At 39.8% G+C, this 15270-nt stretch overlaps 1 protein-coding gene across 1 annotated transcript in view; it reads left to right on the top strand.

Moving 5' to 3' along the window:
- LOC124255115 (phospholipase A and acyltransferase 3-like) overlaps window positions 1-15270 on the top strand; it is a 77651-nt gene that overhangs the window by 44503 nt on the left and 17878 nt on the right. The window contains exon 8 of the mRNA XM_046688958.1: window positions 726-838. Within this exon, the coding sequence (XP_046544914.1) occupies window positions 726-818 (93 nt within the window). The 3' untranslated portion in view covers window positions 819-838. The remainder of the gene's footprint in view (window positions 1-725; window positions 839-15270) is intronic.

Here is a 15270-nt window from a genome sequence, read left to right as displayed (position 1 = left end):
TTAAATTACGTTTAGATCTGAGCAGACAACTATTTATTTTGCCACTGGTCACATATACAAAAGACGTATTTACTGGTAGCAAATTCTGGAAGGTATTGTTGTGAAGGGATATCTAACTTCGATATTGAAGTGTAAAGCCTACACATAAATAAAAAAAAGTCTGGTAGTCAGGTAGGGAAGGTATTTAGCAAATTGTTCCGTTGTATCTTGATATAAAATATCAAAACCATAGATGGTCAATTTCTCTGTTGCCAAACAGATTGCTATAAATGGTAAAATAGTAGTACAATTGATATGAACTGATCGCTAAAGAATTAAAGAACTTTTGCAGTACTCCTGCCTTGCTACAACGTCTGCTTTTAAACTATGATTTCTGTTCGCGTATGGGTTTTCGCCATAGGACCTATTTGCAAATATCTCTTCTAAGACGTACATGTTCTTCGGTTTGGGTACGATTTGTGGGGTACAGCTCTGGTATCCTCAGGCGTGATATTACTGGAAAACTGCTGAAAACGCAACTCACTCATTCTTCATTAAGAAGAGATGCTAAACTATTCCCCTTGAAGTCATAACACTTTACCTTTCAGAACTGCCAGCACGTCAAGAAACATTTTGGTGTTCCTTACAGCAAATCCGTATGATTAAAAAGGTGTTGTCTGGGATTCTGGAAACACATTATGTATGTAGAAAACAAATCAAACATCAATCCTTTTCTTTTCTTTTAGGCTGGTCTGTTTGCTGCAGTGGCTTCGGTTGTTGTGGGTTTCGTTGTGCTAGTGGTAAGCCTAGCAATCGCTGCCTTGTTTCTAAGAGGGTGAAAGGAGGAAAGAGAAAGACGGTAAAAAAACTAACACGTTCAATTCCCACCATAAAATGGTTTCCAGTGAAACCAAATACATCGGCCAGGGAAACTGTGTCCTGGTCGACGAATGCACCATATATGATCACAAAGAGATTTACTGGATTCCACAACATTCCTTACCAACTTGTACCATTCCGGGACAAGCCTAATATCCATGCCTCAGTCATGCACCTGTTCTTTCAGCCTTTCGGAGAATTCCATATTATCTGTTACGGGACATGTCTCAGGGTATTCGCGTCCCAAACAAAAGATTCCATCATGTAGTATGAACTTGTGATAACTCTTGTTACATCTCCGTCTTAAAGCAGTAAATTGTAAGATCTTACAACACCTGCTTAATATATACACGCACATTGCATGACCATTATACGTATTAAATGCTGTTTGTATTCCGAGACAGACTTTGGAATCTAGCTACCTTTTGTTTTAATAGGCGACTTTAACGCATCGGGTGATCAAAATCGGTTCCTTTGCTTATTTCTTGCCATCATACTCTTATGATATAAATGGTGTTCACAATCAATGGTTTGTCTGTCGAAGTCTCCCGACTTTCAGGTGGCCATGGCAGAACTGAGTCTTGCAGCGTTTTAAAACAAGAAGCTTTTACAAAATTCATTGAAATGTAATGTTTTAATGATGCAAAGAAAACGTAGAAACTATTTCAGTAATGAGGAAAATAGAACCCTTGTGCTAGATAGAGGTTAATAATTAGCTTAAATGTTATGATTGATAAAGCAATTGAACCGTTAAAGTAATTACTGAAGCCAAAGTTATTACTTAAAGTACCAAGGTGCCAATGTTTGTTGATTACATTGAACAATATATTATAATGATGAGAACAATCAAAACGATTGATAATTCCATAATATATTTATTTATCATACAATGGATAGCATTCTCGGCAGGATAAAGCCAACGGATAGTTTCGGTATCAGTTGGGGTCATATGCAGATATGGATGCAAATTAGAGAGGTCATATGCAAATTTTAGGGACTACGTTCACAATGTAAACAAACATGGCGTCATGTGTGGGCGATCGTATCCGGATTGATGGCCGTGGTTACGGTACTGTCAGTGCTTTGATCCAAGAAAATTCATATCTGGCTATGATAAATGTAGTGGATTACGATTTGAAGATTGAAAATCATAGGCTTATGAAGATTCCAACACCAGTTCCCCGACCGACTGTCAGTGTTAGCGAGCATACGGCACTCGAAGCCATGTGAAGAATGTCACGCGAACATTAAAGCGTATTTGTTGTTCAAGAGGTTAATTGAAGGTTTCTGAAGTTCAACACAAGTGTGTTGTCATTTTTCAAACATAAGCTAAGATTCCTTTGCATTATTAACACATTCTGTTTTAAATCTGTAATCTGTAAATACTTGACATATGTTATTCTGCGGCTCAGTTGTAAATATTGTGTAATGTAATATAGGCCTGAGGCCTTTTAAATACCAAATGCAGATTGATTAAGTGGTGTTATAACTGTACCTGACAGGAAGTGAGGTTAGGTTATTTCCTGCTTGTTTTTTGTGCATCATGTACATTCTATCATCCGAATCCTCTGAACCAGTGAAGCTGAAACTTCACATGCTTCTTCGCAGCAATTGTTTTAGTCAAATATGTTGAACATGTTAGAATTATATATTATAATTCGTTAGAATTCTATATGGTTGTCATAGCAACAGTTTTTGAAAAATATATTTATGACCATTACTATACCTGTTTTGTAGAAATTTTGAGTGAAGTTTCCATTTGTTTAATTTGTGGTACGATTCAGTAAATATGTGTCATTTTTCAGTGTTTTGTATATAAGAAAATATTTCTTTTCAACAATTTTGTATACATCGTATGTGTGCAATAAATATGTAAACAGTTTTGTAATGATTGTGTTCAAGTAGCATGAAACCAACTTAAAGGATGCTACTGATATCTTAATTTCTATGTCATGTATTTTACGAAACGGGAAAGATGGTGGATGTGGTAGAGTATGTGCCAAAATTGCCATCACGTAAAGGATTGTCTGGAAAACTGGCCAGTTAGTGGGATGTAAGGAGCAGTATAGTTTGCCACCTTCAGAACACATTTGACGGCGTTTGTTAACTGTACACATTTTTTAAATGTGAAGTTAACACGACATGCACATTTCACGTTGGACGAGTGGACGGTCACACACCGCAAAACTGACGTTCAATGATGTATCATTAAAATCATTTCCTGCTCCTTCGTTCATCACGCGTCTGTATTCTTGAAATGACATAAACACTGACGGACTTCTTCCACGTTCCTGTGAATAGTGAGTGTGTGAGTGAGTTTGGTTTTACGCCGCCTTTAGCACTATTCCAGCAATATCACGGCAGGGGAAACCAGAAATGGGCTTCACACATTATACCCCTTTGGGGAATCGCCTGACGAGCGGACGCTTTAACCACTAGACTGCCACTTCCGCCCCTCCTGGGAATAACCAGTAGCACGAATAAATGTAGAAGCTTTGTTTCGTTTCGACCTGGTGATCTCGACCTCGGTGTTTTGTCATGCATTGAGAGAAGCCACATAGTTGGGGAATATACTGGCTTCGAACCATGCTAGTAAACAAGAGAAGTGACATCAACATTGATAAAATTGAGGACTTGATCTTTGAGTAGATGAGTAACAGCCAAAAGCAGTCTATATATTTACCGAACATTCTGTTAAACACAAGTTTCTGATGATCATTCATTCATCATTGATAAGTAACACTTTTAATTAGCACCGGTTCCTGAACAACGTCTCTTATCTTACTTCACACATAAATGTCGTTTTCTGATTGGCTGACCCCTCTTTCATTATTTTCAATGTGCCCCGCTTACAAACGACACACGTTTTCTATGTTACCAACTGGGAATGCCAAACTATGGGAATTCCTTTGGTACTTCGTGTTAGCAATCTCTTTATCTCGAATAACTGAGTCAAGTATGATGTTTAGCGAATGCAAATAGGTGGAAGGGAGGTTACTCTAAATTTTTCTTGTCGTCTGCTAGGTTCTATGTCATCTGAAAATCTAGCGATGGTCGGTATTGGCTAATTGCTTAACCCTGGTGCACCTTATTATGATCCGGTACCCGTGCTTCAAACAGTTCAAAATTAACATTGAGGTGTTCGGTAAGATAAATACGCTGTACACAGTTCCCTCTGGGCCTATAGGTTGACACAGAGAACATAAACAAACATAGAGGGTACATCAACTCATGCCCCCCTCGTGTCTAGGACTACAACGAGTCGGTTCGATTTACCGAAAATCAAATCTGACACCTTAGTTTCGATTTTCGATAACCATTATCACTAGTTCGATTCGATATTGTAATACTTATTTAAATTATTTCCACACAGCCAGAACGTAAATTTGACTCCAACTCGAGCAGTTTCGAGCGCTGAAATAATGCGAAACGTGATTGGTTGATTATTATCCAATGAGAATTGTTGTTAGTAGATATCGCCAAGTTGACGATGGATTTCACGCTAAAAAGGCCAACTCTGAGAGCTAAATGAAATCTGATATTTTACCTGTATGAAGAATCCAATGGAAAATGATCGAATCGAGGATCTAATATCGAAAATCGAATCGAATCGAGGTTTGGGTGAATCGTTGCAGTCCTACTCCTGATCAGTGAACAACAACTTACAATGTTACGTTAATCGTGTCGCCCATTTCCACGTTCTGAATTTGTACATGTGTTACACTGTAATAGTGCTGAAACAAATATATGCTCATGATACAGTCACAATTGTACAACCCACTCTGATTTTAGCAGAGAACTCTTTTGAATGTAGAAAGGGTTTTGACGCCTATTTAATAGGTACTGTTTTGTTAACACCTTAGGTAGTTCATATTAGGACATATTTTCATATTGTATTACTTGAATCTATTTGTTTTAACACAAGATATTCCTCTGTCACATGTTGAGCATACAAATGGATATGTAACTTCTCCCTTTGATGAACACCCTGACGTGATATTGCCTGGACATTGCTAAAAGCGGCGTAAAACCATACTCACTCACTTTGATGAACTATTTTGTTCCGCTTTACAGATGACCGTTTAAGGTTGTTTATGCAAGCTGACAATGGAAGTCACGCTATTTGCGTCAGGTTGGCATAAAGTAACTATTGTCCTATTGCCAACCTAATAGCAGAGACTTTTATAATGCGATAGTTTGTTCCAACGCAGTTGATTTATCTGACATTCGATGTCAGATGACATAACACAGTGTAAGAGGAAGGCCAACTGTGAAGAGCTGCCTTAGGTAGGAGATTTTTATGAAGACGTCAGTGATAGGAAGGAAAATGTTGGTATATTTCGTGATTTGGCACACAAAAGTTATTAAAGTAGGAAAAATAAAATGTGATTCAGAAGATCTATGTTTGTCAGTCGGTATTTGTAAGCTTATAATGAAATTCATATTAATTTAAAGTTAAATATCGGATGTATAGGACCATACATAATTAGCAAAGTGTTTGTGGTATGTCTTGATTATAAGTGTATTTTACATCCCACTAACACCTCGTTGCCCGGGGCAACCATTCATAAAAGTGTCCTGTTAATTATCGATATCAGGACTCTTTGTCGAAAAGTGTCCTGATATCAGATACAAGGACACTTTTGAAAATCTTCATTAAGTCGTAGATGTTTACACACCATTTAGTATTCCGATGTGTATTTTGAGGAATCCGATTTTGATGCAAAGCTTCGATAAATTCACCAGTCACAGGTTCACTAAAGCGCCGTTGCTCTTGACTAGATGTACGTTTAAAGTCTTTTCGGTCCTCAATGTCAATTTGAGACAACAGCTCGTCTCCATCCTTATCGAACTCCATGGCTCAATGAAGGTATAACACGAGTTCTGCGTTTATACCTGAATATTGCACGTGCAGGAACGCCATGCTCGTGCATTTTGGATGAGCCAATCAAATCACTTGAGAAAACGTGTTTAGTACTACAGATTTCATTGACAAAAACTGGAGGGGCCCAAATAAGGTTGTGGAAATTCACAATTAAGAATTAAAAAGATATAAATTGTTTTCACTCGGTATTAATGAGATGTAAGTCACTTATTGCCATAGTATCCTCGTTGCATCGGCAGACATCAGGACAGTTTTGCCCGTGGGGGCCGTCCTCGGCTTCGCCTCGGATGGGCCCCACGGGCAAAACTGTCCTGATATCTGCCGATACAACTCGGAAACTATGGCAATAACTATTACTTAAAACAATGCCTCTGTAATATCAGGGGTTGAACTGACTAGGAAATGTTGATGAATGTTAATGGTTGATGTTATTTGTTATTATTAGTTATTGCTCTTACGGCATTTTTCTGATAACTGATAACATTTCTGATACCTGATAACATTTTGTGTTGTACTTAACTAAACCCCGACCGACACCGGGACAGGACACTACAACACTACGACAGCACGACGACAGACACAAACAATATGGCAGAGCAATAGACATTACAACACAGTGAGGGTACGACACGTTATAAAATCACAGCCACAGACACAACAAGACGGCAGAGCAATAAACATTCCAACACAGTGATGGTACGACACGGTATTACATCACAGCCACAACAACACGGCAGGGCAATAGACATTACAACACAATGTGGGTACGACACGGTATTACATCACAGCCACAGACACAACAACACGGCAGAGCAATAGACATTACAACACAGTGAGAGTACGACACGGTATTACATCACAGCCACAGACACAACAACACAGCAGGGCAATAGACATTACAACACAGTGAGGGTACGACACGGTATTACATCACAGCCACAGACACAACAAGACGGCAGAGCAATAGACATTACACCACAGTGATGGTACGACACGTTATTACATCACAGCCACAACAACACGGCAGGGCAATAGACATTACAACACAGTGAGGGTACGACACGGTATTACAGCACAGCCACAGACACAACAACACGGCAGAGCAATAGACATTACAACACAGTGATGGTACGACACGGTATTACATCACAGCCACAGACACAACAATATGGCAGAGCAATAGACATTACAACACAGTGAGGGTACGACCCGGTATTACATCACAGCCACAGACACAACAAGACGGCAGAGCAATAGACATTACAACAGAGTGTTGGTACGACACGTTATTGCATCACAACCACATACACAACAAGACGGCAGAGCAATAGCCATTACACCACAGTTAGGGTTATAACATCACAGTCACAGACACAACAACACGGCAGAGCAATAGACATTACAACACAGTGAGGTACGACACGTTATTACATCACAGCCACAGACACAACAAGACGGCAGAGCAATAGACATTACAACACAGTGATGGTACGACACGGTATTACATCACAGCCACAGACACAACAACACGGCAGAGCAATAGACCTTACAACACAGTGATGGTACGACACGGTATTACATCACAGCCACAGACACAACAATATGGCAGAGCAATAGACATTACAACACAGTGAGGGTACGACACGGTATTACATCACAGCCACAGACACAACACAGCAGGGCAATAGACATTACAACACAGTGAGGGTACGAAACAGTATTACATCACAGCCACAGATACAACAACACGGCAGAGCAATAGACATTACAACACAGTGAGGGTACGACACGGTATTACATCAAAGCCACAGACACAACACAGCAGGGCAATAGACATTACAACACAGTGAGGGTACGACACGATATTACATCACAGCCATAGACACAACACAGCAGAGCAAAAGACATTACACCACAGTGAGGGTACGACACGGTATTACATCACAGCCATAGACACAACACAGCAGGGCAATAGACATTACAACACAGTGAGGGTACGACACAGTATTACATCACAGCCACAGACACAACAACACGGCAGAGCAATAGACATTACAACACAGTGAGGGTACGACACGTTATTACATCACAGCCACAGACACAACACAGCAGGGCAATAGACATTACAACACAGTGAGGGTACGACACGATATTACATCACAGCCACAGACACAACACAGCAGGGCAATAGACATTACACCACAGTGATGGTACGACACGGTATTACATCACAGCCGCAGACACAACAAGACGGCAGAGCAATAGACATTACAACACAGTGAAGGTACGACACGGTATTACAGCACAGCGACAGACACAACACAGCAGGGCAATAGACATTACACCACAGTGAGGGGACGACACGGTATTACATCACAGCCACAGACACAACAACACGGCAGAGCAATAGACATTACAACACAGTGAGGGTACGACACGGTATTACAGCACAGCGACAGACACAACAACACGGCAGAGCAATAGACATTACAACACATTGAGGGTACGACACGGTATTACAGCACACGACATACACAACAAGACGACAGAGCAATAGACATTACAACACAGTGAGGGTACGACACGGTATTACATCACAGTCACAGACACAACAAGACGGCAGAGCAATAGACATTACAACACAGTGAGGGTACGACACGGTATTACATCACAGCCACAGACACAACAACACGGCAGAGCAATAGACATTACAACACAGTGAGGGTACGACACGGTATTACATCACAGCCACAGACACAACAACACGGCAGAGCAATAGACATTACAACACAGTGAAGGTACGACACGGTATTACAGCACACGACAGACACAACAACACGGCAGAGCAATAGACATTATAACACAGTGAGGGTACGACACGGTATTACATCACAGCCACAGACACAACAAGACGGCAGAGCAATAGACATTACAACACAGTGAGGGTACGACACGGTATTACAGCACACGACAGACACAACAAGACGACAGAGCAATAGACATTACAACACAGTGAGGGTACGACACTGTATTACATCACAGCCACAGACACAACAACACGGCAGAGCAATAGACATTACAACACAGTGAGGGTACGACACGGTATTACATCACAGCCACAGACACAACAACACGGCAGAGCAATAGACATTACAACACAGTGATGGTACGACACGTTATTACAGCACACGACAGACACAACAAGACGACAGAGCAATAGACATTACAACACAGTGAGGGTACGACACGTTATTACAGCACACAACAGACACAACAAGACGACAGAGCAATAGACATTACAACACAGTGAGGGTACGACACGTTATTACATCACAGCCACAGACATAACAAGACGGCAGAGCAATAGACATTACAACACAGTGAGGGTATGACACATTATTACATCACAGCCACAGACACAACAAGACGGCAGAGCAATAGACATTACAACACAGTGAGGGTACGACACGTTATTGCATCACAGTCACAGACACAACAAGACGGCAGAGCAATACACATTGCAACACAGTGAGGGTACGACACGGTATTACATCACAGCCGCAGAACTTCACGAAGGACTGTTAACGTTTACTATTATGGAACCTTACGCAGAGTCATTTCATCACCCATGTGGGGCGAGGGGTAATATGATACAAGCGGTCTAGCGCTGTGGTTTCAATGCTGAAATATTCCTCCCGTAGGACCCGTGAACGGCAGGAAATATTTCATAGCAGGAAGTGAACGATTTATCACTCGAGAGGTGACCAGGTTTTATTATTTAGATGTAGGTAAATTGTCAGTATCTATGTTTGTATAGGACACATTGTTCCCAAAATTCATGCTGTAAAATAAAAGACACATGTGCGTAATCATACCAAACATCTTTTCATTCCGTCATTACACAAGTCCATGAACCTGCAAAACAATGTCTAGTTTTGGCTACGTTTCCGTAAAGATGCATAAACATATCAAAGGGAGGGAGGGAGGGATAATGATATTGGTTTTTATAGCTGAAATATCTCATTTGTTCCCAAATCATGTAATTTCACCACGCTATATAAACACAATTTACTGTACTCGCAATCATCAAAGCCATCGAGTTTATCATCTCCACTCTTAAACTCTTGGGAGCCGTGGGGTAGCCTAAAGTGTTCGCTCGTCACGCCGAAGACCCGAGTTCGAATACCCACATAGGTACAGTGTTTGAAGCCCGTTTATTGTGTTTCCCGCCGTGATATTGCTTGAATATTGCTAAAAGCGGCGTAAAACTAAATTCGCTCACTCACTTTCTCATGTAGGTTACAAGGCCATGTTCACTCCACAGACAGACAGACAGTAAGGCAGATTTTTTATTTAAGTCTCACCTCGATACATATCATTAATGTGTGTATGGCAGAAGAAACTGATCACTACCAAAAATGTAGGTGTAAGCTTGCATAGTACATCTCTTATGACGTCGATTGAATATTTTCGTTACCACGTAATTCTCAGGTGTGGACAGTGTGTCTATTTATAGCCTTAGTTTAGCAATACCTCGGGGATTCCCTGTCTTGTCTCACCGCTTAAGCTGACAGGCTTACAACAGTTGTGTTGGAGCCGAGGGAAGGATAACAAAGATCCGTATACAGGTAGAAAGGTTAGTTACTATTTACACACCACAACTGCTGGAAATGGGTTGTGAGTGACTTTCATATTGATTTTAGCATTCTAACTGTGTAATACGGGATGTTTGTTGTTTAACGCCACACTCAGCAATATTCCAGCTGTATGGCGACGGTTCGTAAATAATCAAGTCTGGACCAGACAATCCAGTGATCAACAACATCAGCATCGATCTACGCAGTTGGGATATGATGACATGTGTACGTGTTAATGTGGAATGTAAGCCCTCACAAAAACGGGACGCAGGCTAGTTTGATCACTCCACAAATATTAATAATGGTCAGTGATATTGATGGAAAATATCAAATCGGCGTAAAAATAAACCCACTCACAAATACAGAAGCAAATGTATCGTACATATTCAAACATTGTTTGTTATACATAATATTCGAACACAGTTACAACTGTTTTCAATACGGGCCACACACACACACGCAATGAACCGACAGAGACTGTTTGTCTGTGTCTGTCTTGGTGAAAATATTTATACTTACCAGTTAGCTACAGCTGCAATTAACTTTAGGGATCATCGATGTCATTCTCTTAGATTCTAAGTCTAATTGGTAAACAAATCTCATCAAATCAGTGTGTTAAATATGTCAGTAAATCCTGTTTAAACGTGTTTTCGTTTCAACATATCGCGTTTTAATTTTGTGTACCATGTATAGATGTAATACATGTGTATACATCTTGTATGTGTTGATTGTGTTCATGTACTCTTGAACCAGCTTCCTAATTTCAATATCATCTCTTTCACACTTTGCAAAGACAGTACATAGCAGCGTGTATCTAGAAGAGACGACAAAGACTCACAATACCTGGAATTATATATAATATAAACGACTAATCGTTTGGTTAATTTTAGAATGTTAGGACATGGTCCCTAGTGTGGTGATCAGCTTTTCGGTACTGGTGAACCATAGCCTGTTTATGTTGTACTGTTGTGATATCTTTTATGATAGCATACTAGTTTTAAGTTAAGAGCTGTGATAGAGTAGTTCACTGTCCTGTGATATCAGGTTTTTACGTTCTAAATTTTTTATTTTAGTATTAAAATATAAATTGTTCTCGTCACGATATGGCTGAAATATTGTCGATGTGACGATAAATATCAACTCAGTCACTAGAATGTTAGGAGAAATATATTTTGCCACATGTCGCCAAATTTCATATGGACAGTGAAGTTTACATAATATAGGGCTTTCCAGTGAGACGCCCGTTCAGTCATATACCCGCAACAAAGGATTGTGCAACAACAGAATTAATCCGTAACCATTAACTTCTGTTGTCATGAAACCTTACAGATGATTACATCACCCCTATGTACACATGCACTCTTTATCATTTGACTCGCTGTTACAATTTTATAGAAGACTGCTGTCTCTTGCCACTAACTAAGACCAGATGCAACGTGACATGGGATTCGTCAGTCACTGTTAATTTCTTAGTACATGTATACTCTTGTTATGACACATGTAAATTCTGGGATACATGCCCAAAAACATATTCACCATAAAAGGCGAATATGTCATGGTGGCTTGTTTGAATGTGTGTAATCTTTAACCGTGAGCGCAAGACGCACCGCGTAAAATGGTCAATAGTATATTTTAAGACTCGCCACAGGTAAACGAGGTAAAAAGGGAAGCATGCCATTTAAGGTCAGGTCATAATAGAGTAACATCTGCCCTATCTCCAACCTAAAACAATGCAGGTAAATTAGTTCTAGATAGTTCGGTCCAACGTAGTGATTTCAGGGGAATTTGATCTGAAGATGACCTAACGGTATGAAGAGAGATAAATCAATCGTCTGTACTTGATAGGAGGGGATATTAGAGATCTAAATTGCAAGCTAAGGCGAGGAAGGCAAATGGTGGTATATTTCGTCATTTGGCATACACATATTATAGAGTAGCAGTGTTCTGAAGTATCTGTATGTTGTTTTCAACTGATGCATCTTGGAACAATGCTGCTGTATGAACTGACGACGAACCTATGGATCAATGAAATTGATCCATAACTGTTATATTCTGTTGTCATGAAACGTTCCAGACTCATTATATCTCCGAGGGGTATGTCGTGTATTTGCTATCAGTTTACTCACTGTCTTGTTATAAGCCTGTTTTCTTTTCTCTAATTATCACTCTACTAATTTAACACTATATGTATGTGTTGACTGTATTCATGTACGCATGTACAGTTGTATCTTAATTACAGTGTCGTGCCTTTTGAACAGAGGAATGACACACGATTATATGTGTAGAATATTATAGGTAATCGCTGGCTATTTAGTAGAATGTAAGAACGTTTGGCGAAATGTGTCTATCATATGGAATGTGAAGGTTACATGATATATGGCCATTCAGTGGGACGCCAGTTCGGTCCTATACCCGCAAAACGGAGGTTCATAAGTGTATGAACGAAACACGTCAACGTTCACACATTTTCCACGAGGCTGTATTCGTGTAATAACGCAAACATAATAGTACATGTATACTCTTGTTATGACACATGTAAATTCTGGGATACATGCCCAAAAACATATTCACCATAAAAGGCGAATATGTCATGGTGGCTTGTTTGAATGTGTGTAATCTTTAACCGTGAGCGCAAGACGCACCGCGTAAAATGGTCAATAGTATATTTTAAGACTCGCCACAGGTAAACGAGGTAAAAAGGGAAGCATGCCATTTAAGGTCAGGTCATAATAGAGTAACATCTGCCCTATCTCCAACCTAAAACAATGCAGGTAAATTAGTTCTAGATAGTTCGGTCCAACGTAGTGATTTCAGGGGAATTTGATCTGAAGATGACCTAACGGTATGAAGAGAGATAAATCAATCGTCTGTACTTGATAGGAGGGGATATTAGAGATCTAAATTGCAAGCTAAGGCGAGGAAGGCAAGTGGTGGTATATTTCGTCATTTGGCATACACATATTATAGAGTAGCAGTGTTCTGAAGTATCTGTATGTTGTTTTCAACTGATGCATCTTGGAACAATGCTGTTGTATGAACTGACGTAGAACCTATGGATCAATGAAATTGATCCATAACTGTTATATTCTGTTGTCATGAAACGTTCCAGACTCATTATATCTCCGAGGGGTATGTCGTGTATTTGCTATCAGTTTACTCACTGTCTTGTTATAAGCCTGTTTTCTTTTCTCTAATTATCACTCTATTAATTTAACACTATATGAATGTGTTGACTGTATTCACGTACGCATGTACAGTTGTATCTTAATTACAATGTCGTGCCTTTTGAACAGAGAAATGACACACGAGAATATGTGTAGAATATTATAGGTAATCGCTGGCTATTTAGTAGAATGTAAGAACGTTTGGCGAAATGTGTCTATCATATGGAATGTGAAGGTTACATGATATGTGGCCTTTCAGAGGGACGCGAGTTCGGTCCTATACCCGCAAAACGGAAGTTCATAAGTGTATGAACGAAACACGTCAACGTTCACACATTTTGCACGACTCAGACTCAGACGATTTTCCACGAGGCTGTATTCGTGTAATACCGCAAACACTAAAAGGCTATTTCTACATTCCTAGGAAACCCGGAGATTTTCCACAACTTGATTGCATATCTGCTCAAGAATATACCCATCCTAGTAAACGGAAACAAGAAATGCACAATCAAATTCAAGGACTCGCTATATTTTGGACTGACAAGTGACAGTCAACATCACTCAGTATACGATATACAACCAATGGGTACTTTATGTTACATCATAATTCTTCATCTACCAGCCATTATCTAAGATCCAGGTTAGAATAAAGACCTAAGTATACTGCTTGTCGTAACCCATGGTGTTGCGAGGCCAGCTGACGTGTCTGACATGCATATTTTGATGATCCTCGTGTCCATACCTGGAAGGTCTGGACCAGACTCACCGCCGTCATACAGATGAAACAATGCAACGATGATATTAATCCATAATCGACCATTTCTAGTATTTTTCTTTTTATTTTGATTCTTGAAACCTTACAGATAATGATTATATCAACCCTATGTAGGCCAGGCATTCGCTATCAGTTTACTTATCGTGAATCATGTTTACCGTAAGAGGCGAAAGGTGTGTATTTATGAGCAGCTGTTGCTAAACGAGTTAAGATAGGAAGCCCCCTATTTTAGGTCAGGTAATCATAGGGGAACTTTCCGACGCCATGATTCCTCGGAAATTCGACATGGCTTAACGCTGTGAACAGACATAACTAGATTGTCACGAGCTGCAGCTGATAGGTGGATTAAAAAATCTCATTTGCTTACAAGGTAACTGTTGGTATATTTCGTGATTTGGCATCCAAGAACTATATGGAAGGAAATAAAAGCAGTGTGATTTAATATCTGTATGTTTGTTTCAACTGATTGGCTTTTTTAATCAATACTGATGCAATATCTTGTATGAACTGACCAGAAAAGTGTCCAATATAAACATAGTTATACAATAACTATGAACGTATTGTCATGAAACATTAAAGAGAATCATTACATCGCCCCTGTGTATGTCTTGCATTCGTTATCAAGTTTATTCGCTGTAACAATGTTACTGAAGGTACGTTGAAATCTGTTGTCCCACGCAAACCGGCATGGGATTCGGCATTCTGCTGACCAAAAAGCTGTGATGAGTGTAAGCACATTTCGATGTACCATGTTACAGACCTTAGGATAATATGGTCTTTAGAACTGATAACTCTTTATGACACATATCAAGTAATTGTGACGTCATCATAGTTGTTTATTTTCTACAATATCGCTCTCGGGCATTTCAAGAGGTGATCCTTAACCGCCTACCAAACGTAGACACAAACATAGACACACAATACACCGTAGACTGGCGTGAGTTTGCGTAC

This window comes from Haliotis rubra, unplaced genomic scaffold, assembly GCF_003918875.1.
Source record: "Haliotis rubra isolate DU_JTF1 unplaced genomic scaffold, ASM391887v1 Scf593, whole genome shotgun sequence".
Taxonomy (NCBI): domain Eukaryota; kingdom Metazoa; phylum Mollusca; class Gastropoda; order Lepetellida; family Haliotidae; genus Haliotis; species Haliotis rubra.
Note: the sequence above shows the minus strand (reverse complement) of the source record. Positions and strands in the feature narration are given on the sequence as shown.